Consider the following 24,683-nt stretch of genomic DNA (forward strand, 5'->3'; position numbering starts at 1 on the left):
ACTTGCAATGTCGATGCTGAATCCACGCCTTCTAATACTGTGCTAAAAAAAAATGTGTCTCTCTTTCTCGATCTATGTGTGTTGTTGACTCTCTCTCTCTCTCTCTCTCTCTCTCTCTCTCTCTCTCTCTCTCTCTCTCTCTCTCTCTCTCTCTCTCGATCTCTCTCTCTCTCTCTCTCTCTCTCTCTCTCTCTCTCTCTATGCACACACATGGCTGAAAATCTCTCTCAAACAGCACCATAGTCTGCCATACATGGCTAGAGATTCAAATTGCATCATGCTCTGCAATACCAAGCTTTAATATGCCAAGATTGATGCAAGCTGCTGCAAAAAATTCAATGTTCAAAATTGCAAAAATCTGATATAAATAGTGCGCCGACAACGTGCCATGCCAAAACCGTAGGATAGACTCTTGGATCATATCTATCTGACTTCATATGGTGGAGATATGCAAAAATCACTGCTTTGAGAGCCACAAAAATAAAAAACGAGCTGTAACACTTTTTGTTCCTATTGTGTCTATGCAAAACTTAGCTATGGCTTGCTTTAAGCTCTATACAAACTTAATATACATGCCTAAGCTCAAATCTGCAATCTAGACTTCTCTTGTACTGCTATTGACAATGCCCTTGTCGTTGTAGAGTCGTCGACTCAATCATCACAGTAGTACACCCGTGCAAAATCGAACCTCTAATTACTTGTAAGGCATGATGCGAAGTGAGTGCAAGTGCAGCAGGACACGAGGTGTGGTGGAGCACTAAGTGGATTCAACTATCCACAGCCCCTTATTCTCTTTGTATTATTGAATGAATAAGGTTAGTAATGGGCCATGAAAGAGAGAGAGAGAGAGAGAGAGAGAGAGAGAGAAAGAAGAAGAATAGATAAATGGTGTGAGTGATGGTGACCCTCCCTGCCCTATCTCCCTATTCACGGTGATGCGCTGATGAGGACCGACTTGTTGGCAAGGGCCTTTTGCGGGGCCTCGTTGCCCTCCCCAACTGCGAGATCAAACGGTTTGGTTTCCACGGGCTCTACGCGCTACAATGGCCGTGTATGCTCTCCCATTAGCCTTCAAAGTTGACCCCACGGAAGAAGCACGGAGTCTTGTGCATGACTGAGTAGATACCACCGCGGATTTTGATGCCCCTGATTTGTTTAAAATTTTGAAGGACCACATCACCATTGATCGATCCTCAAGTTAAGTGGGATCATCAGGTTTCTCGCGACACCAAGACAATATGGCAGCAGGTTTCTGTTTTTAAGTCACAAATGGTTGTTTTGTTCTTTACTGGTCATCTTCCACTAATCTCTGACATAGCTCAAACTATAGACCAGGGGTTTGGTTCTCGGGCTATAGAGAAAATTTTATATTCAGGGCAGGGGATTTTTGAGGTCCTGTTTCTAAACCCTCCAAATCAGGTCGCCTTCCTATCTAAGCCAATTGTAATCCTGTTTGGCTAGGTCTTGCATGTCTTGGACTAGAAGCCTATAAAGATGATCAAAAGAAGCATTGCTATCTCAGTACCGCCTGGTTTTGGTTGAACACATTTATTTACCTTCTTTTCTATGGCCCTGTATCAACAACATAACTGCTACATCAGGGCAAGTTCTGTACTCCCCCACTATTAATTCACCCAATTGGAATAAAGGTTGCCTACTTTGGAACACCAAGAACCAGTTCCCTAAAACCATTGACATCAATATTCTGTCCATTGGCAGAAAGGTGTTGTATCTCAAATGGGGGTCTCTTGCAGGGGCATGCTTTCACTGTAAAAAATTGGGGCATTTCTCCAAGAACTGACCAACCATCTCTCAATCATCAAGGGAATTAATCCCATCTTACCCCGATAGTAAGACCATGGTCCCTCGGGAGAAAATCTTTGTTAAATCCCCTAGTTCCCTTCGACCTGTCAGTGGGAATACCCCTTTGGTGAACTAGAAAAATACCTCTCTACCTATGCTCCCGCTCATGGTACATCACATCTTCTCAATAAAGGGGTGTCTCGGCCTCCTCCGACCCCTAGCCATGCAGGGAACCAGGCACGAAATGGCTCTAGCCATGAACCATGAACATTAGGGGTCGTCTTTCTCTATGAAACCTCATGGAATCATCAAGAGCTTGGATAAGGGAAAATGACCAATGGATGCAGACAAGTTCCAGACTATGACAGCTAGAAAGGCATTCCCACTACAACACTACATGAAGATATCGATGCGTAGATATCGATGGCCATGCCTTTCCACGTGTATATCGACGTAACTAGCGAGCGTCGCTATACGCATCGATCTACGCATCGCAGTGTGCGTCGATATACGCGTGGAAAGGCTTTATTTGCCACGCGTATATCGACGTGTATATCCACGCATATAGCGACGCAAAAAAATTTGGGGGAAAAAAGCGAAACCCGCGCACAGGGGCCATTTTTGCCTGCTCAGATGTTGGCCGAAACCTGCTGCGCAGGTGTTATGTCCATCTCCGCCCCCCCCAACCCCCCCCTCTCTCTCTCTCTACATTGTGTGTGTGTGTGTGTGTAGGAAAGAGAGAGAGAGAGAGAGAGAGAGAGAGAGAGAGAGAGAGAGAGAGAGAGAGCGGTGTGTGTGTCTAAGAAAGAGAGAGAGAGAGAGAGAGAGAGAGAGAGAGAGAGAGAGAGAGAGAGAGAGAGAGAGAGAGAAATGTGTGTGTATGTGCTTTATGTTACATTATGCGACATAAAAAATCAAAACTCCATTTGGATATCATGAAAGCCACCAAAAAAATCATAGAAGAGCTAAAATTGGCTAAAAAGCAGGATTTGTCAATTTTTGTAATTTGGTCATAGCTTACAACTTTAACATTTATTTCTCCCTAGAAGCATCAGGACATGTTGAGGACTACCAAAGATAGTTCTCTAGCATTATAGACCTCACAAACATGAATTCTAGAGTGGTATGGTTGCAAAAAGTTGAAAAAAGCCAAAAACAGGACCCATTTTTTTCACACAGTTTAGGTTATGAAATGTTGTGCAAGGACAAGGTTAAAGATGAAATTGATATTCCAAAAAAATGTCAAGTTTTTTTCAGCTCATGAGACAACTTTCTAGACAGATAGCACCTCAAAATCCATTTTGAAACTCTTGACATAATTCAAGGAAAATGGTCACTTCACAGGACATAAAAGTGTCCCATTACCAACCTAGTGTTAATGTATGCTTAGGAAATTAAAATTAAAGAGAGAAATGAAATGAAATGTTATATTAACGTCTTCGAAAGGCGAAAGTGACCTATGAGACATGAGACAAGAAAGTTACAATGTGATGGATCTGATACAAAGTCAGAGTAAGAAGATGACAAAATAAAATATTATAGAATCCTAAACTGCTGGGTGTGGACTAAACGGCTAAACCAGCTAGGTGGGATAGGTAGATCATAGGAGATCCAGCATCTGTCGTTGGCGGATCTCATCAATCTCCTCCATGGTCAGTAGTCTGACCGGGCGTTGTGCATGTCAAGCCAAAGTGACCTAGCTAGATCCTCTCATGCAGCCTCTGTCGATGTTGTGTAGTCCTCCGCAGTCGTGGGCGTCTAGATCTCCCTAGCTCAGTCGCTCATTCGATCAGTAGAGAGATAGGGAAGTAGAGAGAGAGAGAGAGAGAGAGAGAGAGAGAGAGAGAGAGAGAGAGAGAGAGAGAGAGAGAGAGAGAGAGAGAGGTAAGTAGAGAGCGAGAGAGAGAGAGAGAGAGAGAGAGAGAGAGAGAGAGAGAGAGAGAGAGAGATATATAGGGAAGTGGAGAGCGAGACAGAGAGAGAGAGAGAGAGAGAGGAAAATAGGAAAATAGAGAGAGAAAGAGAGATAGCGAGAGAGAGAGAGAGAGAGAGAGAGAGAGAGAGAGAGAGAGAGAGAGAGAGAGAGAGAGAGAGAGAGCGAGATCGAGAGAGAAAGAACGAGAGATAGGGTAAGTAGACAGAGAAGAAACTATGGAACTAAAAGAGGCAAAGGGGTTTTGCCTGCTACATGCATTGCTATGTACACGTGGGAGTGCACGTATGTGTCTACCCATATAGGATTTGACCAATAAAGACGAGATTTTGACCCGGTGGTCCTGATCTCCGTACACCTCTGGACCGAGGTGTACGGAGATTGGGCAAGACTAGAGAATGCGAGGTAGTTTACATTGTGAGGAGTATATATATATATATATATATATATATATATATATATATATATATATATATTAAAACAACATTCATAATCATTGTAGATGGCAACGTCATCAACTAACATGGAGGAAAAGATTGCATGCTCGTGCACACTCTGCAAGTATCAAATCCTGCGCAAGCATAGGATATGTAATGAGCATGTGCACAAGTACGGAGATTTTGCTAGAGAAACCGTACAGAATCTGCGATATGACTCCTACGGAATGGGCATTGATTTCTGCGACATAGCACCTACATCTGAGAGAGAGAGAAAAAAGATTATGTGTGAAGGTCCGACCAATATAGAGCCACAGATGGACACACAAAAGGGCTTACAGACAGAAGACGACGGCATGGAGGAGATGCTGGATGCCTTCTTCCAGACTAGCGAGGAGAACGCGAACGAAGCAGCACCAGAAGCCGTGCGCCTATCTCCTGAAGACATGTTGAGGAAGTTGGCACGTCAACCAATCTATGAATGCTTTGTTTAGTTACGTAATTTACAAAAGAGATTTTCTGATTGCAACGGTGATGTGCTTGGAGAGCTTTTTAAGTTAATGTGGCTTAAACAGGTTATTGCGGGAGCAACTTCTCCCGGCTGGCAATGAAATGCCCCCCTCCAAGCCAGACGCAAAGCAACTTCTAACCTCAGTTGGCTTGGACTACAACAAGATTCATGCATGTCCAAATGATTGCATTCTTTTTCGCAATGAATTCGCAGATTGTCTATCGTGTCCTAAGTGCGAAGCAATGCGCTACAAACAAGATGCAGTTGGCGAGACAGTTCCAGCTAAAGTGTTGCGGCATTTCCCTATTATTCCTAGGATAAAAAGCATGTTTCGTTGTGGTTCCATTGCAAAGTTGATGCGGTGGCATTCTACGAATAGATCCACTGACGCAACATTTAGGGTGCCGGTTGATTCAAAGGCTTGGAGGCACATTGAAGATACCTAGCCACATTTTAAGATTGAACCACGCAATTTGCGTTTGGGCATGGCAATGGATGGAGTCAATCCATTTGGCTTGAGAAGCTCGTCATGGAGCACTTGGCCTGTGTGCCTTATTAGTTACAACCTCCCGCCGTGGCTTGCCATCAAGAAGGGTCATTTGATATTAAGCTTGATTGTACCTGATAAGTTCAAGGCAAAAAACATAAATGTTTATCTAGCTCTACTAGTTGACAAGCTCCAGGAGTTATGGCATGGGATCGACATAGCAGATGCGGTTATATCAGTAGGACAACAGCATGCAAGGATCCATGGACTTCTTATGTGGACTATGCATGATTGGCTAGGATACAGAGAAGCTTCTGGTAATGGTTATTGATTTACAAAATTCTCCCTATTCGCAAGCCCTTTGCCTTGGCTTGATTCATGCTTTAATATATGCAGGGCTAACAACTTCGGGATACAATGCATGTCCAATTTGCGGACAGTCTTTGGATGTGTGCTATTCTGCCTCTCTTCAAAAGATAATTTATCAAGGCCACCACCGTTATCTTCCAGATGGCCATCACTTGCGTGAAGGTCAGCTTGGTCGCGTCGAATGTCGTCCTATGCATGTACAAGAGTGGCGTCGCCGATGGGAGAAACATGAGGGGCAACCTGTTCCAGGAATGAAACGTTTGTCCATTCTCCATACGTTGCCGTACTGGGGTGATCTACTAATTAACCATTTGCTGGATCCAATGCATATATTCAAGAATGTGGGAGAGCTCCTCTGGAAGACAATCATGGGAATAAAAGACAATCGAGCTTCACGAGATGATTTGCAGTCAGTTGGAAAGATGCCAGAGCTATGGCCTTTCACCAATGCAGCTAGCCAAACAAAACTTCCAGGAGCGCCATGGGTATTGCTAAAAAACGAAGAGCGACAAGTGAAAAGGGTGCTTTCAGAGTTCAGGACGCCAACAGGATATATGCGATGTCTCAAGACAGCATTCACCTGTGACGATCAACTGTCAGGATTGAAATCGGACGACTGGCACAAGTTCCTGCAATTCATTCTTCCAATTGCGATCAAGGGGTGTTTAATGGAGGAAGTGCGGACCTGCATATAGAAGATTTCAGAGCTAGTGCGGTGGATCTCTTCCAAGGAGATACGGGAGGAATCTATTGCAGTCGCAAGGGCTAACTCCATTGAGGCAGTTTGTATGATTGAGAAGTATCTACCCACGAGCTGCCTAACTATCCAAATGCGGTTCATGAAATCACTTAAGGGTTTTGTTCGCCAAAAATCACGTCCAGAGGGGAGCATGGCAGAAGGATGGCTGGTGCAAGAGGCTCTTGTATTGACGACCGAATCTCTATCCCTTTCTGACCCAGAAATGCCTCGACTGTGGAGCGATGAGGAGGATGCAAGACTGGTGGGAGAGGAGCCGCAAGGGCAAGGGGTGCCGAAGAAAATGAACCTGGCCATGCGAGAAAAGATCATGAAGTTCTGTATACTAAATTCAACGCCGATGCAAAAATGGCTTGAAAGGTATAAAGAAAAAAAGAGAGACGCAACAGGGAGCGACAGGAGTACAGGCGAAGTCGAACGACTAGAGACTTACCCTTGCCAGACTACCTCGCTTCTCTACTCGAATTCCCTACAATGGCATGGTTGGACAAGACAGTGAGAGCAGCTCGACAGATCGGAGAACCCATATCTCTAGAAGAGGAAGAGCTGGCTATTGGATGTGACTGGAAGTATCATACATACATGGCACTGTGGTCGCATGGAAAGCATTTCCAAACACAACAAATTTACAGTAGAAGAAACACGTTTGACAGTGGGGTAATGGTTAGTTTCATGCAAAAGAGCAGGGCCAGTGCTAGAGAAACAAATGAAAGCACTAGCAACCTGGATTACTGTGCTCCAGGTTCTTCCGTTGTTCTGAGGAGGTGGATCAAAGGTGTTGCACGGGACACCGTGAAACATCGACGAGATGCATCTCGGAAGGCGTTCAGGACCGGCTCGCCGAAGCCTTCGGGCATCCCACACAAGACGTGGCTACATATCAGGGAGGATGAGCGGACAGCGGACACGCGGTTCAGACAACAGCGTGAGGCTGCGCAGGTACGACAGATGACTAGGGGGACATCTCAACTTGGTAGCGGAGGCTTCGACACCTTTCGCTATGAGTTTGTGAGTTTCTAATCCAATCTTAACTATGGCATTTTTTAAAACGCGATGAATCATGTATTCTTATTACTTTGATTTTTGTATAAACGCAGAATCTTGTGATGCATTGAGCTCCAACATGCCCGGAGGATTCAGATGGATATCGCAGAGGTATTTATGAAGTACTGAATGATCTTGAAGCTTTAGGAGAGCCTGTAGACTGGGAGGCCTTACAGTCTCGCTGATCGCTTGAGGTGAGACGTTAATATGTGTGAGTTGATTTAATTAAGTAAGTATATGTGAAGTAATATCAATACTAATTCTGTGAGTTGTCCTATGTGCAGGTTGCGACGCCTAGTCATTAGTGGACCGGATTTCATATATATGCTTTGTGAGACATAGGAACGCTTCTGTGTCTCTTTTTTGTACAGACAGTTATTGTTTCCCTTATGGTTATGATTATTGTCATTGTCATTGTATAGACATGGTTATTTCTCCTATTCTTGTATAGACATAGTTATGGTTCAGATTTTGTTAATGGTTATGTTTAACTTTCTGGTTATGCTTATGGCTATTGTTAATTTAGTTTATGGTTCGTTATGGTTATGCTTTTAAGTTATGGTTATGGTTCGTTATGATTATGCTTTTCAGTTAGTACGGTACTTTTCTTTCATTGGCCTTAAATATCATGTGAGATCCTACATGGATAGCATGTAGGAGGCGTATACATGATATGGTTTTTTTGAAAAGTTTATGTAAAAACAAAGGGAACTCTGCCGAAATTTTTGCGCGCGGGAGCATGGTTGATTTTGGTGATGCTCGCTTTCTTGGGCAGAGGGCAGGAAGTCTGGCTGTGGCTGTGTCCATCTTTTAATTGGGCACATGCCAAGCTATCTGCCCTCTGCCCAAGAAAAAAAAATTATGTTATGGTCGTCGCTATCTGCGTCGCAAATAGCGACTGGTTCACAGGGACGTGGATATCAACGCACATAGCAACGCACTGCGTCGATATCTGCGTCAATGACACCTTTTTTTGTTGTAGTGTCCAATTGCGTGAACAATCTTCTAGATATATGACTCCTAATGTTTTTGGTATCTTGCAAGATATGCCTTCCCCCAACACCATTGCAGCTATTAGAGAAGCCTCCAACACTACGGAAAAGGACTTGTAAAGTAAGGATGCCCCTCCTATCAATCTTGAAATCAACATGGTGGACAATCATGAGGAGTCTCGAGAACTAGGTAACACCCAAGTCGTGATGAATACTCCTCAATGATGATTGCAAAGTTCAATTCTAAGGGTTTGAATGACCCTACCAGACTGGCTATGCTTCATAATTGGATTACAGGCCAAGATCTGATGTAGCTCTTATATAGGAACGTAAGTGTCATAAGAGAGCTAGCACTACTTTTTACTTTAAAGGCTATACTTGCTTCTATGGAGTGAAGAGAGATGAGTATTCTGGGGTCTTTAACTCCATTAGGAACTCCCTCCACCCTTAGTGGCTGTTGGATCACCCCTCTGATAGGTGCTCTGTCTTTAGGTTGGATTCCCTATGGGGACCCCTTCATATGGTGAACATTTATGCTCCAAATGGCATGTCTTAGACACTTTTCCTATGGAACTGGCTAAAACTCCTGCCTCTAGGGAATGGAATCTCAGGAGGATATTTCATTATGGTGCCTAGAAGCACGGACACTACTTCTATCTCTACTATTATGAACACAGAGGAGGCTTCCTATTGGGAGGAGTTGGAAACTAAACTACACTTATTTGATGCTTGGTTGACTTGCTATAACAATAAAGGCTTCACCTTTCATTCTAAGTCCTACATGTCCTCTTGGTCCCGATTGGGTAGATTATACTTTATGAATGATGTATGGATTCTTGCACATTGTAAAATGCAGGTTCAGGTGTAATTCAGCATGTCTGACCATTTTCCCTTCTGTATGGATCTTTCGAATGCTATTGCCATGTCTGGTAAAGATGGTAAATCCAGACCTTTAATTGTTAACAATATGTTGCTCCATAAAAAATTCCTTTTTGATGACGTTTTAAGAAGAATACACTGTGTTAAAAGTATGCAGCTTGACCCCATTTGCACATGGCTCTGTTTTTGCTCTGAAATGCAAAAATACATCAGGGTTAATGGTAAGCAATTTGCAGCAATAAAAAGGCAAAAACTGTGTGTTCTAACTCGAAAACTTCAGCCATTCTTGGATGTAGTGCATACATGCCATACTATTGTCCAAACATGTAAAGAAATTGAGGATGTAAAGGGCACCTTGCTTTCCCTAGCTAAGCAGGAGGTTGCTAAATGTAGTTTTAGATGTAGAGTTAGGGAACTTGCAGATGTAAATGACACCTCAAAAGGGTTCTTTCTTAAGCTGAAAGCAAAGCATAACAGAGAAGCAATCACTAAACTCATAAGAGAGGATGGGTATGAGGTCAGTGGGGACTGCCAGAACATTATGCAAATGTCTGGATCACTATGACAACATTCTTAACAAACCCGTAGATGCTTCTTATGGATGCGATTTTAAAGGAAGGGATCATCAAGCTTATCCCTATGCAAAAGTTTTGTACTCATCTGTCTCAATGGAGGCCCATCATTGTGATGGGCCTTCTCTACATAGTGTTGGCAAAGGTAGTAGCCATCAGAGTCTCCCCTCTACTTCAAAAACATATCCATATTAATCAAACAGGGTTCATTGGAGGAAGCTCCATTCTGGACAATATTAATTCTTGTTGTGCAATTGGGCACTGAGTATGCTATCAAAACTGATCAGAATATGGTTATGTTGCAATTGGACTATGCTAAAGCCTTTGATATTGTTGCGTGGGACTTTGTACATGCTATTATGGACAAAATGGGGTTGGGAGAAAAAATAAGCTCATGTATTTTTATGTTAGGAGAGCATGCTTCTTTTAGGATTATTGTTAATGGTAGACTAACAGCCCGTGTTTCTACACAAAGATCAGTCAGGCAAGGGTGCCCCTTAAGTCTTCTTTTCTTTGCAGTCAGCACACATCCCTTGTTTTCTTTTCTAGATAAACAAGATGCATTAGGGAGAATCAAAGGTCTTCAATTTCCCAAGAAGCAACTTGTAATAGGACTAATATTTGAAGTTCTTAAAGTCGAAAAGAATGTAGCAGGGCATATCTTTCGTTAGCACGATTTGAAAGATTGTTGAATAGTCTATTAAATAGAGCTGATACGAATGAGTTGAAATCTTAAGAGAAAACATATATTCTTTTTTTTTAATAATACACTAAAGACGGGTTTGATAAAGATTAATGAATAACAGATAGTCTGTCTATGAACAGTAAAATTGAGATTTTTATTAATATCAATATTTTATATTTATGTGTTTTAGCTTAAAATGCATGGGTAGGCTTAAAATAAGTTGTAAAAGTAGTGGATACCCAAAAATAGAGGTTTTATGAGTCGCGACCTAAAAGTTACGTTTTTAGCCAAACAGAGACGTTTTTTGCAATTCTGTCCACGCTACCTTGTAGACCAGACCTATTCCCGTCGTTTTGAGTACCTGGATCGCTCTGTTCTGAGTTTGTTTGTATAAGTTATGATGAAAACAAACAGAAAGCAGCAGCAGTGTAGTGTACACAGGGACAGACAGACATACAACATCATACAGTTCTCCCTGCTATCAACCAAGAAGTGGATTGTTTCTTCATGATAGAGTATGGCAATTGAGATTATGAAGGTATATAATTGTTTTTTTTTTTACTTTGATTATCATGTTGAATTGGTTGCACGAGTATGTTCTTTTGGCTATTTTGTAGGCGATGCAGAAATCAATGTGTGAAACAGGATCTGTGCAAAGTGTCATGATAGAAATCTAACCTTTACGGATCGCTTAGCGATCACGTTCTTAAATTATTCTCGCAGGTATACTTGGTACGAAAATCGTGCAGGCTTTTCGAGGAAAAGAAGGATAAAAACACGACGGATGGTGCGTTTGGGGATCATTCACCGATCTCTTCTTCTGCGAGTGCGAGTGCGAGTGAGACGCTGCATGCAAGCGAACTGAAGCTCGGGGGTGGTCGGGAGGTTCGAGCTCCGTACAACGGAGTGCGCCCATATATATTTTGCTCCTCTGTTGTATCAAACACTATCAATACAAAGATTTCGTCCTCTGTTTTGCTGTCTATTTCTGTTATTCGGTTCCCGTGACAATTGATATCAGAGCAAGCGGTTGATTCTGGACATGGAAGGATACGAGAGGAGGATGAAGGAGCAAGAAGACTTGATTCGGCGACTATAAGAAGATATGAAAATTGCAAATCGGGAGCGTGCTGAGGCTCTGCGGGGCAAAGCAGCACGAGAGCTTGATATCTATGTAGACCTTGATGGCCAACATGAAGGTGAAAACCATGCTAATCCACCTGGAAACAATAATCATGGTGGCGGCGTTGGGGTACCGCCAAAAGAAACGATGACGATATGGGAGAAGCGACAACCAAATCATTCTTAACGAAGGCTAAGCTTAAAGAGTTTGATGGCATAAGAAAGATATGCGAAGATTTAGAAGCGTGGATTGAAGAACTCAAAGATTTGGATTATACTTTCAATATCGAGAACACGACCACGAGACTTTCGAATGCTCGAGCAAGGTGACCGATAAGACAATACGTACCAAGATGGCTCAATTGGAGACTTTTGGCGATGGGTACGATAAAGGTAAGTCATCTACCTCTTCTTTGTGATGTTTTATGTCTTTGATACGTCCTTTGAAAGCTTCTGTGAGATCGAATTTATGCGTAGAAGTTGAGATTAAAATTTGAATTTCTTAATTGATTTGGATAGTATTCATTGCTTCTTATCGTCTAAATTGATTGAGAAATTAAACTTGAAATTAAATCGAGAAGTTAAAAGACTTGTGGACTTAACTAGTGGTAATAATAGTTCCACGAAAGAGTTAGTAGAAAATTTGTTTTTTTTTTCTTTGAAGAGTCGAAATCATAAAGATGATTTCTATAACATAAACATTGATATGCATGACGTTATCATTGGTATCAACTAGATCATTGAAAATCATGTTTTGATTGATTGTTAAGAAAAAAATATATATCTTTAATTATTTGATGATGATAAGTCACACTCTTTGTGGAAAGAAAGAGATTCTAAATCTAGTTTTGGCAATGGAATTGATAAGGTGACTTAGAAAAGAGTGTGAGAGTTGAACTCTTGTGTTGCTAATGAGATTAAAGAGAATCTGGGGATAAACAAAAGACAAATCGAGAATTTATAGAGGATCTCTTACATGAATTTAAGGATGTGTTCCGGACGATCTTCCTGGTATAACCTCCGCCTAGAGCGGTAGACATGCCATAGATCTATATCCAGAAGCGACACCTTATTCCAGATCTCCATAAAGGTTCGATATTGATGAGCTTAAAGAGCTCAAGATACAACTTGATGATCTTTTGAAAAAGGGTTTCATTAAACCTAGTGTATCTCCTTGGGTAGTCCTGTGTTATCCAAAAGAAAAAATGGTATATATAGGTTATGCATCGACTATAGGGGATTAAACAAAAAGACCATTAAGAACAAATATCCTCTTCCTCACATAGATGAACTGCTTAGTCATTTGAGTGGGTCCACAATATTTTCAAAGGTTGATCTTCGTTCTGGCTACCATCAAATCCGCATTAAGGTCGAGGAAATTCTAAAGATTTTCTTTTCGTACACGTTATGAACATAATGAATTTAGAGTTCTTGCTTTTGGTTTGACTAATGCACCAACAAACTTTCATCTGCTTAATGAATAATATTTTTCACTCGTATCTTGATGACTTCATTCTGGTATTCTTGGATAATATTTTTTGTGTATTCTACGAATGAAGAAGATCGTGCATTGCACTTAAAGAAAACATTTGAGGTTTTGCGTGAACATAAATTTATGCCAAAGCAAGTAAGTATTGTTTTGCAAAGGATCAGATTGTGTATTTGGGAAGAGTGATTTCTAAAGAGGGGATTCACATTGATCTTGATAAAGTTAAGACTATGTTAGTAAGAGATGTAAGAATCTTTATGGGTCTAGCACAATATGAGAGAGCACACATTAAAGATTTCTCTAAGATACCAAGTCCTTTGACCGAATTGACCAAGAAAACAGGGTTTTGTGTGGACTTCTAGCTGTGAGACTGCTTTGAGACCTTGAAGGCTAAAATAGCGCGAAAATTATGTTTTAAAAGTTCCTGAGATGGGAAAAACATTTGTTGTGTCCTGTGACGCTAGTGGTTAACAATTAGGTTGTGTTTTGACACAAGAAGGAGGTGGGTTGCATATATGAGTTAGGAAATTGAAATGAGGATTATACATATTTTGACGTGGAATTTTGCTTGCTGTTGTTGTGTTGTTTATATGTTGGTTTGGATTAAATGCATTGGCGTAAAATGTGTAATTGGATGACTTGATCATCAAAACGTGTGAAGTATATTTTCATCACTCCTTTGTTAAATAACAGACAAAGAAGATGTGATTTTACTGGCTGAGTATGACTTTGATTTGAAGTATTTGTGTGAAAAAGAAAATAAAGTTGCAGATGCATTGAGTCGTATGCCCATGGGTAATTTTTTGACTGTTGTGCGATCCAATTTGATTGATGATATGCATGCTGAAGTTGAAAATGATTCTTTTTATATGCCTATTTTGAAATTCTTGAGTGAGAATATTGGTGAGAGGTATGAGAACAGATATCACTTGTATAAGGAAAATCTGTATTATTATGACCGCTTGTGTATTCCTGCAAATTCTGCTTTTAAGAGTCAAATTCTGCATGAGTGTCATAATTCACCTTTTTGTGGTCATCTTGGATTAAATAAGACATATGAAAAGATTAAAACCTTATTCTTTTGGCTGCATATGAAATTGGATGTTAAGAATTATGTGTGTGAGTGCTTTCAATGTCAACAAGTTAAGATTGAGCATAAGAGGATGCCTGGTGACCTTCAACCCTTAGACATTCCTTTACAGAAGTGGGAGTGTATATCCATGGACTTTATCATTAGACTTCCTACTACTTGTGGAGGGTATGATTCGATCTTTCTGGTGGTAGATAGATTCACAACACAAGCTCACTTCTTTCCTGTAAAAATAATTTATACTGCATTGACCATTGCATACTTGTTTATGAAAGAGATATTTCGTTTGCATGGCATGCCCAAGAGCATAGTGTCTGACAGAGATTCTAAGTTCACTTCTCATTTCTGGAGAGCGACTTTTGACTCTATAAGTACCCAGTTACGCATGTCTAATGCTTTCCATCCTCAAAACGATGCGGAAACGGAGAGGGTGAATCGTATTTTAGAAGATATGTTACGAATGTATGTCAATGAAAACCAATCTAATTGGAATGAATATTTGCCTTTGCTTGAATTTGCATACAACAGTTCATATCATTCATCTATTAGGATGACTCCGTTTGAGGCAATGTATGGCTATAATTGTCCCACACCTATAAATTTTCTTAGCTCGAGGAATAAGGTAGAACTGTCACGTGAGATGCTTGAGAAAATGGATAACGAGTTGGCCAAAATCAGGGGGAATATTAGAGAATCTCAAAAGAGACATAAACTGTATTATGACAAGAAACATCGTGTTGTGGAGTATGAAACTGGTGATATGGTTTTTTAACGGTTATTCCTGAGAAGTCTCATTTGATTCTTGGAAATGATAGAAGATTGTCTCCACGATTTGTTGGTCCATTTAAAATTTTGAAGCGCATTGGTTCATTAGCTTACAAATTGGAATTGCCTTCTCATGTTAAAGTGCATCATGTATTCTATGTGAGTTTATTGAAAAAGTATGTTCCTAATGTGCATCATGTTTTACAGGACAACTCTAAGTTGAAAGATGACGGACCATTGACTGTAGAATCAGACTTAGTACTAGATAGGCGTTTTAAACATATGAGAAATAGAGACATTGTGGAAGTTTTGGTTAAGTGGCAGAACTATCCAGTAGAGGATGCATCATGGGTTGATCTTAGTGTTTTGCAAAGAGAATTTTTCTCTCTTTAGACCAACTCTGAGGACAGAGTTAATTTTGATAAGGGGAGAATGGAATAGGACTAATATTTGAAGTTCTTAAAGTCGAAAAGAATGTAGTAGGGCATATCTTTCGTTAGCACGATTTGAAAGATTGTTGAATAGTCTATTAAATAGAGCTGATACGAATGAGTTGAAATCTTAAGAGAGAACATATATTCTTTTTTTTTAATAATACACTAAAGACGGATTTGATAAAGATTAATGAATAACAGATAGTCTGTCTATGAACAGTAAAATTAAGATTTTTATTAATATCAATATTTTATATTTATGTGTTTTAGCTTAAAATGCATGGGTAGGCTTAAAATAAGTTGTAAAAGTAGTGGATACCCAAAAATAGAGGTTTTATGAGTCGCGACCTAAAAGTTGCGTTTTTAGCCAAACAGAGACGTTTTTTGCAATTCTGTCTACGCTACCTTGTAGACCAGACCTATTCCCGTCGTTTTGAGTACCTGGATCGCTTTGTTCTGAGTTTGTTTGTATAAGTTATGATGAAAACAAACAGAAAGCAGCAGCAGTGTAGTGTACACAGGGACAGACAGACATACAACATCATACAGTTCTCCCTGCTATCAACCAAGAAGTGGATTGTTTCTTCATGATAGAGTATGGCAATTGAGATTATGAAGGTATATAATTGTTTTTTTTTTACTTTGATTATCATGTTGAATTGGTTGCACGAGTATGTTCTTTTGGCTATTTTGTAGGCGATGCAGAAATCAATGTGTGAAACAGGATCTGTGCAAAGTGTCATGATAGAAATCTAACCTTTACGGATCGCTTAGCGATCACGTTCTTAAATTATTCTCGCAGGTATACTTGGTACGAAAATCGTGCAGGCTTTTCGAGGAAAAGAAGGATAAAAGCACGACGGATGGTGCGTTTGGGGATCATTCACCGATCTCTTCTTCTGCGAGTGCGAGTGCGAGTGCGAGTGCGAGTGAGACGCTGCATGCAAGCGAACTGAAGCTCGGGGGTGGTCGGGAGGTTCGAGCTCCGTACAACGGAGTGCGCCCATATATATTTTGCTCCTCTGTTGTATCAAACACTATCAATACAAAGATTTCTTTCTCTGTTTTGCTGTCTATCTCTTTTATTCGGTTCCCGTGACACAACTAGTGGCTCTTGGGTTTGCAGATGATACTCTGACATTTTTGTAGTCAAATAACCTTAATCTCACTAGATGCATGTCATATCTTGCAGTATTCTCCCTTGCAGCTGGTATGAACCTGAACTTGCAGAAATCACTGCTCATTGATGCTAATGCTAAAGAATTCAATCAGCTGGTGTGGGCAGGGAAAAGAGCTCTTGAAGATCAAGTTGTAAGATATCTAGGATATCCTATTGGTGTGCAGACAATCAATAAGAAGCTAGTACAATGAGTGTTGACTAGACTAAAAACAAAAATTGCTACTTGGTATTGTGATGAGTGGCATTTGCATGTCAGGCTTAGAATAGTCAAGGAAATTCTTGTTCCATACTTATTGTATTACTTACCCTTGCTTGGCTAGAGGAAATCACATCTTAGGAGAGTTATCTCTTTATTGAAAAGGTTCTTGTGGGGTAACCAAGGAAAGACCTGTGCCTTCATGAGCTAGGATTTCGTCACCTATCCGAAACTTAAAGGAGACTTAGAAGTCTTAGATCTCCACGCACATGCCCATGCTAGAAGAGCTACTATGGTAAAACATATGTTTAAGAGGGACACTACTTGGTCCAGATGTATGTGGGATATTATCTCTATGTCTGTTGTGTACTTTCATGGAGTACGGAACTTGTGTGACTGGGACAAGCTATTTTCTCATGCTCCTATTAAAACCGCTTGTCACACGAGTCAGATGCTCATTCTCTCTTGGAAATTTACATGCTCTCATCTGATTTGGTAGGGCAGGCTGAGACACACTGGCAACTCTCTCGATAAATAGAATGTTTTTTTTATCTTTCTGTTCAAACATCCACTTGATTTGATTATCAAGAAGCCTACCATTAGGATGTTCAGGAAAGGTATCACTTGTATTGGACAAATGTTGGACTCTCAGGAATTGTCTGTCCCCTTTTTTAAAGCTAGGAGACAATACAGATTGTCCACCGCTTTCAGAAGAACTTGGGCTGATTTGCATACTCACATATCTTCAAATTGCAAGTGCCCTCTTACAAAAAACCTATGGGAGAGATTTAGAGATTGGAAACTTCCTCAAAGTGTTGGTGGACTTCAACTACAGTATAGTTTTACAGTCTACTCACACCAGATATTGATGTCTCTACCAGATGTAATCGATATTGGAAAATTACAAGGACTCAACACAGGTGGATTCAGAGACTTGCAGCAATTTGGAGTCTGCCTTGCTCACACAAACATAAGGTGTTCCTATGGACACTGCTTACTGCCTCTCTTACTTGTGGAGAGCTGCTGCTGAAAAAGGCCACCTTCGATGGAAGATGCCCAACTTGTAAAGCCGGGGAGACTATCAAACATACTTTTTGGAACTGCAAAAAAGTAAGGGACTGGTGGTTTTGGATAATTCACATGTACAGCCTTGAACTCCTGTCAAGTTGTTTGCCTTTTCTTTAACTTTTGGATTGTGCAAATTTCTCGATGCAACCTTGAATTTCTATATGCAGTCACTCAAAGTTTGGTTCATGTTCTTTCTTTGGATTTCCAGGAGTTATGCTTGCTTTGAAAAAGTCTCCCTATGTAAGGTCACTATACCTTGGGATTTTATTTTATTTTAAATGTGGAAAGACTGTGTTAGTATCTCGAACGACAAGATGCAAGACAACTCTATCCAGTTTATGAGGCTCTTATGACCTCAGATAGGATCTCATGTAAAGTAATGTAAATACAGATTTCAACAAAGAGAGAGAGAGAGAGAGAGAGAGAGAGAGAGAGAGAGAGAGAGAGAGAGAGAGAGAGAGAGAGAGAGAGAGAGAGAGAGAGAGAGAGAATCTCCACGCCACCTCTCCCCCTCCTCCATGGCTGCCATGCTCCTCTGAGCTCTAATACCAATATGAGGACTTGGGGACTAGCACATGCAACTCTTCACCCAACCATGCCTAATATAGGCCCTTGCCTACTAAATATGTACCCTATACTGCAAGTGTGTCCCAGACCTTGGCCCTGGCCCATCTTACCCCAGGGCTCAGGGGTTCACCGTTCAATACCCCTATATAACGTGCGTTCGTGGGAGTATTAAAAAGAACCCTCTTTTAAAATGTCGGAATGAATAAAATGACCCTTTATTTTAGGATTTTTTCCCAAATTGAATATAGAAATCCCTTATTCTGATGTACCTTTGTTAAATTGTCTAAAAATTTTGTATTTTAAAACCCCTCCTTTCGAACTCACATTATACATTAACATGATTACATATTGCACCCTCCGAGCCCCAGGCCTAACAATCTCTTTCTCTTTCTAGATCTCTAGATACAATAATCTATACTTGCAACTTGAAGGCATGTGATGTTATACTAGAAGCTACCGTTGCATTACAATCACAATTATGATCATATTGTTAGTCACACATATGGAGAAAAGATGCCTTGGTTACAAACACATATAGCATTGCTTTTGTTGACACTTACAAGAGATGCGATGTACTTTCAAGAGAATGTTCTCATGATTTTTCTATCCATGTGTGGGTTTTTGGAATTCAAGTGATATGCACTACAAGGTTGGTGTATGAAATACAAGCATTAGGGAAAATTTGGACTCTCAAAGGGGCCCTAAAAGGAGGTTTGACTTTGTCTCTCTTGTCCAAAGTCGGCAACTTGGTGAAGTACATAAACGCTTTATAAAAACCCTATCAACCAACATATCATTGGAAAGCTCTTAGAAATTAGGTGCTAAATCCCCAAACTCCGACAAATTTGGAGTTGATTTGTAGAAGTTATGGCCTCCCCGCTGAAGTTGAAATGTGGGGAGAGATTCCATTTACAAGATAGAATTGTCACATCAAAAAATGAAATATTCTAGAATATAAGGAATAAGATAACATGGTATATATCAATGGATAGATCTCGATGAGTACATTCTAAATCCAAAAGGTCCGGTAAATTTTGATTTCATTTCTAAATTTTTTACCCTGCACCCGTTTTGGACAAGAGAGAGAATGTCAAAGTCCTTATAGGGCCCCTTTGAGAGTCCAAATTTTTCCTAATAATTATTTTCTTCAAATGTGTAGTGCAGGTTTTTGTCTTGGGGGGTTTTACCTCTAAGAATTTATCCATACAACATGCAAAGGAAGACTTGTGTTCAAAAATCGGATATACAAGATGCTACAGCAGTAAACAAAGTTATGATGAGATTTTTAGTTAGAGGGTCTTGGAGGAAAACAATGTGGTTGGAAATGCTTTAGTCAACATGTATGTTATATTTGGTGTACCTTTAAAGCACGAGCTTCCTATTTAACATGAGTGCAAGTGATGTGCACAACAAGGTAGGGAAACTAAGTATTGTTGGGTTTCTTTCAACAAATACGTTATGACGGTTTTTATAGAATCACTTATCTATGCATGTTGAGCGTCCTTGTGTGTGGTTGTTTTGAGCTCCATACATGTGTGTGTGTGTGTGTCATGATGTATTTGTTCCTTCATATTTTTTTCAATTTGGAAACCACTATCCAAGGTGGCGGAGTGGGACAAACCAACTGATAGGCCTACCAACTAGATTGAACCAAGCGTAGGTCCAAAACGTCTTGGCTGGCACCCCGAAACTTAACAAAAGTCCTAGAACAAGTATAACAGTAGGTACATGAATACATGATAACAATATTGTACAAGGTAGAGTGGATACAACGTAAAAGCCATCCTCATAACTTACAAGGAGAAGCAATAATTGGCGTGGTACATTAAGGCATTATGCTTGCTTTGAAAAAGTCTCCCTATGTAAGGTCACTATACCTTGGGAAATTATTTTTAACAAATTGTGGGAAGACTGTGTTAGTATCTCAAACTACAAGATGTGAGACAAGTGTATCCAGTTTATGAGGCTCTTATGACCTCAGATAGGATCTCATCTAAAGTAATATAAATACACATTTCAACAAAGAGAGAGAGAGAGAGAGAGAGAGAGAGAGAGAGAGAGAGAGAGAGAGAAGCTCCATGCCAATTCTCCCCCTCCTCTATGGTTGCCATGCTCCTCTGAGCTCTAATACCAATATGAGGACTTGGGGACTAGCACATGCATGTCTTTACCCAACCATGCCTAATATAGGCCCTTGCCTACTAAATATGTACCCTATACCGCAAGTGTGTCCCGGACCTTGCCCCTCGCCCGTCTTACCCCAAGCCTCGGGGGGTTCACCATTCAATATCCCTATATAACGTACGTTTGTGGGGTATTAAGAAGAGCCCTCTTCTAATATGTCTGAATGAATAAAATGACCCCTTATTTTAGGATTTGTTTCCAAACTTGAATATAGAAGTCCCTTATTCTAATGTATCTCTGTTAAATTGTCTAAAAATTTTGTATTTTAAAACCCCTCCTTTCGAACTCACGTTATACATTAACATGATTACATATTGCACCCCCTTTAGCCCCAGGCCTAACAATTCCTTTCTAGATCTCTAGATGCACTAATCTATACTTGCAACTCGAAGGCATGTGATGTTATACTAGATGTTACCCTTGCATTACAAACACAATTATGATCAGATTATTAGTCACACATACGGAAGAAAGATACCTTGGTTACAAACACATATAACATTGCTTTTGTTGACACTTACAAGAGGTGCGATATACTTTCAAGAGAATGTTCTCATGATTTCTCTATTCATGTGTGGCCCATTGGAATGCAAGTGATATGCACTACAAGGTTGGTATATGAAATACAAGCATTAGAGAAAATTTGGACTCTGAAATGGGCCCTAAAAGGAGGTTTGACTTTGCCTCTCTTGTCCAAAGTGAGCAACCCGGTGAAGTACATAAATGCTTTATAAAAACCCTAATCAACCAACATATCATTGGAAAGATCTTAGAAACTAAGTGCTAAATCCCCAAACTTTGACAAATTTGGAGTTGATTTGTAGAAGTTATGGCCTCCCCGCTGAAGTTGAAATGCGGAGACAGATTCCATTTATAAGATAGAATTATCACATCAAAAATGAAATCTTCTAGAATATAAAGAATAAGATAACATGCTATATATCAATGGATAGATCGCGATGAGTACATTCTAAATCCAAAAGGTCCAAAAAAAATTGATTTCATTTCTACATTTTTTTATCATGCACACGTTTTGGACAAGAGAGAGAAAGTCAAAATCCTTACAGGGCCCCTTTGAGAGTCCAAATTTTTCCTAATAATTAATTTCTTCAAATGTGTAGTGCAGGTTTTAGTCTTGGGGGGTTTTACCTCTAAGCATTTATCCATACAACATGCATAGGAAGACTTGTGTTAAAAAATCCCTTTACTTACATGATGTTCATGAGGCACTAAAAAAGGCTCATTTTTTTAAAAAAGAAACAGATGGGTTTTTTTCCAATAACAATGAAAATCCTTTTGTGAACGTAATTTTGTAAACTTTTTTTATGAGATAAAATCCCCCCCCCCCCCCCCCCCCCCCCCAACCACAAGTCCCCAAAGAAAGGTTTTCCTCTAGGTGCAATCACCAATGCTTGCATCTTGAACACATCGGATATACAAGATGCTACATCGGTAAACAAAGTTATGGTGAGATTTTTAGCTAGAGGGTCTTGGAGGAAAACAATGTGGTTGGAAATGCTTTGGTCAACATGTATGTTATATTTGGTGTACCTTTGAAGCACGAGCTTCTTATTTAACGTGTGATCTCTTGGAGTGCAAGTGATGTTTACAACAAGGTAGGGCAACTAAGTATTGTTGTGTTTCTTGTGACAAATATGTTATGACGGTTTTCATACCATCACTTATGTTTGCATGTTGAGCGTCCTTGTGTGTGGTTGTTTTGAGCTCCATATATACGTGTGTGTGTGTGTGTGTGTGTGTGTGTGTGTGTGTGTGTGTGTGAGAGAGAGAGAGAGAGAGAGTGAGTGATGATGTATTTGTTCCTTCGTAATTTTTTTCAATGACCGACTGGGACAGACCAACTGATAGGCCTACCAACTAGATTGAACCAAGAGTAGGTCCAAAACGTCTTGGCTGGCACCCCGAAACTTAACGAAATTCCTAGAACGAGTATAACAGTAGGTCCATGAATACATGCCGGCAAAATTGTACAAGCGATATTTGCAGTGGTACATTAAGGCATTCCCGCGTAATTAAAATGCATAGTGAAACTATAAACGCATAGCAGACAGCGGGTAAGCAAGCGAGAGACTTGCAAATGGAGGCGAGTAACTGAAAGAAAGCAGCTAGGCGCCCCCGCCAGTGGAGGTGGTGGAGGAGGTTACGTTGGTCGCGGAGGTAGCGTTGGTGGAGCACTCTGCAGTGGTGGCAAAGGTGGCGGCTTTTGAGGCGGCCCTATTGCAACGCCCGTAATTGCTTTGGCAGCCAGCGCCGCAGTATGCAGTACCAGAGCCGCAATAACCAAACTGGCTGCAGCACTGGTCGGAGTTGCAGAAGCCGTTGCCTCCCTGTGGAAAATTTCCGCAGCAGGGCTTCGAGCAGGCTTGACAGTCCACCATATCCAGCTGCGTCATCGTCATCATCTGCAGCAGATACTTACTAGGGCTTAATTCTTAATAAGTAAGCCAATATGGCCCTCTATGATGTGCACGCAGCTGTTGTGCTGCTGCTTGTGGCTTCGACCACTGTAATAATGATGACGCAGCTGGATATGGTGGACTGCCAAGCCTGCTCGCAGCCCTGCTGCGGAAATTTGCCGCAGGGTGGCAAGGGCTACTGCAACCCCGGGCAGTGCTGCAGCCAGTTTGGTTATTGCGGCTCTGGTAGCGCATACTGCGGCTCTGGCTGCCAAAGCAGCTACGGGCGTTGCAATAGGGCCGCTGCAAAAGCCGCCAGCTTCAACACCACTGCAGAGTCCTCCACCAACGCTACCTCCTCCAGTACCTCCACTGGCGGCGGCGCCTAGCTGCTTTCCTTCAGTTCCACCTGCAAGTCTCTCGCTTGCTTGCCTGATGATTTTAATTTCACCATGCATTTTAACTACCTTATAATCGTATGGGGATCATTGTATCATTACGTTAATGTATCATTGTAATCGTCAGTATTATCAGCATGCCTTGTAAGTTGTATCCACTCTACCATGTTCAATATTGCCAGCATGCATTAATGCAATTAGGCAGTTTGTGTTATAATTATACTTAGTTCTTAATTGCAAAGTCTGACACGTGCCACTCTAATATGTCTCCCAAAAGTATAATGAGTGTGTTCATGGGATTTGGTGAAGTTTAGGTGTGCAAACTCGAGAGTTTTGGACCACTAGTGATTCAAACCAGTTGTTAGACATGTGGGCTAGTCTATCCCAGTTTCTGTCATAAAAATAAAAAAGGATACATGGATCACGATCCAAGTGGCTTACAAATTGACAGAAATAGAAAGGGGCAAATACATGATCACACATACACACCGCACACTCTAAACAACCACACACAAGGACACCCATGCTAGCTACATGCAAGCTAAGACTAATTTGCATTTTGAGAGACCGATGAAAAACATCTAGAGATTCTCGACCCCACCCATGTTGCTAAGCATATTCTTCAATAAGTATCGTCCAAGATGCAAAATCCCAAATCAAAGGTTCTATACACGGATGCTAAAATATTCGAGTGATTTGTAGCTTTACCTCCGTAAGGCATAGTTGACTTTGAATCGCTTGATAAGTCTATTTGCCCAAGTCAATTATTTCCATAACGCCTTAGGTCGTCATTTTCTAAGAGCCTATAGCTAACACTCTCATCACCGTAATGTTTTGTGTTTTCAAAAGTACAATAGATTTTAAATACATGTTGACTGAAGCATGAGCCTTGGATTAACGATGTCATCATAAATTATCACGTTTTTGTTTTTCTTTTGTCGTTCAAAGCTTCGATTCAACTAGTTTTACAAGATTGTGTCCACTCACCCACACCCACATGTCTTTAAGGGTTGAACAATAGTGGGTGCAATTAAAGCCCTCTCTCTCTCTATCTATCTATCTCTATCTCTCTCTCTCTCTCTCTCTCCTTGCTCCGACCTGTACATCTATCTCCTCTCTCCACATGCCACCTTTGTTCCTTTTTCTCTTAAAGCCGTAAGGGAATCCAATGAGATTCCCCTTAATAACCACCTCAAAAAAAGCATATATGTCCTTCTAGGCCAGTTCCTTTTGACTTCATATAATTATCACGTTAAGTTAAGTCAACCTCAGGCATGATGTTCCATGTAGTCTCCCTACCTTGT

The 24,683-nt window shown here is 40.7% G+C and overlaps 2 protein-coding genes across 2 annotated transcripts; both read right to left on the reverse strand.

The window, feature by feature from the left end:
• Positions 1 to 22,539: 22,539 nt before the first annotated feature.
• LOC147439784 (uncharacterized) lies at positions 22,540 to 22,987 on the reverse strand. The gene has a single exon (XM_086485552.1). The coding sequence runs from the start codon at positions 22,985 to 22,987 to the stop codon at positions 22,691 to 22,693; it is 297 nt and encodes a 98-aa protein (XP_086341678.1). The 3' UTR covers positions 22,540 to 22,690.
• Positions 22,988 to 23,005: 18 nt separating this feature from the next.
• LOC147439785 (uncharacterized) lies at positions 23,006 to 23,643 on the reverse strand. The gene has a single exon (XM_086485551.1). The coding sequence runs from the start codon at positions 23,437 to 23,439 to the stop codon at positions 23,011 to 23,013; it is 429 nt and encodes a 142-aa protein (XP_086341677.1). The 5' UTR covers positions 23,440 to 23,643; the 3' UTR covers positions 23,006 to 23,010.
• Between the last annotated feature and the right edge of the window lie 1,040 nt (positions 23,644 to 24,683).

Source organism: Adiantum capillus-veneris, chromosome 16 (genome assembly GCF_014529385.1).
Source record: "Adiantum capillus-veneris isolate H3 chromosome 16, ASM1452938v2, whole genome shotgun sequence".
NCBI classification, from domain to species: Eukaryota; Viridiplantae; Streptophyta; class Polypodiopsida; order Polypodiales; family Pteridaceae; genus Adiantum; species Adiantum capillus-veneris.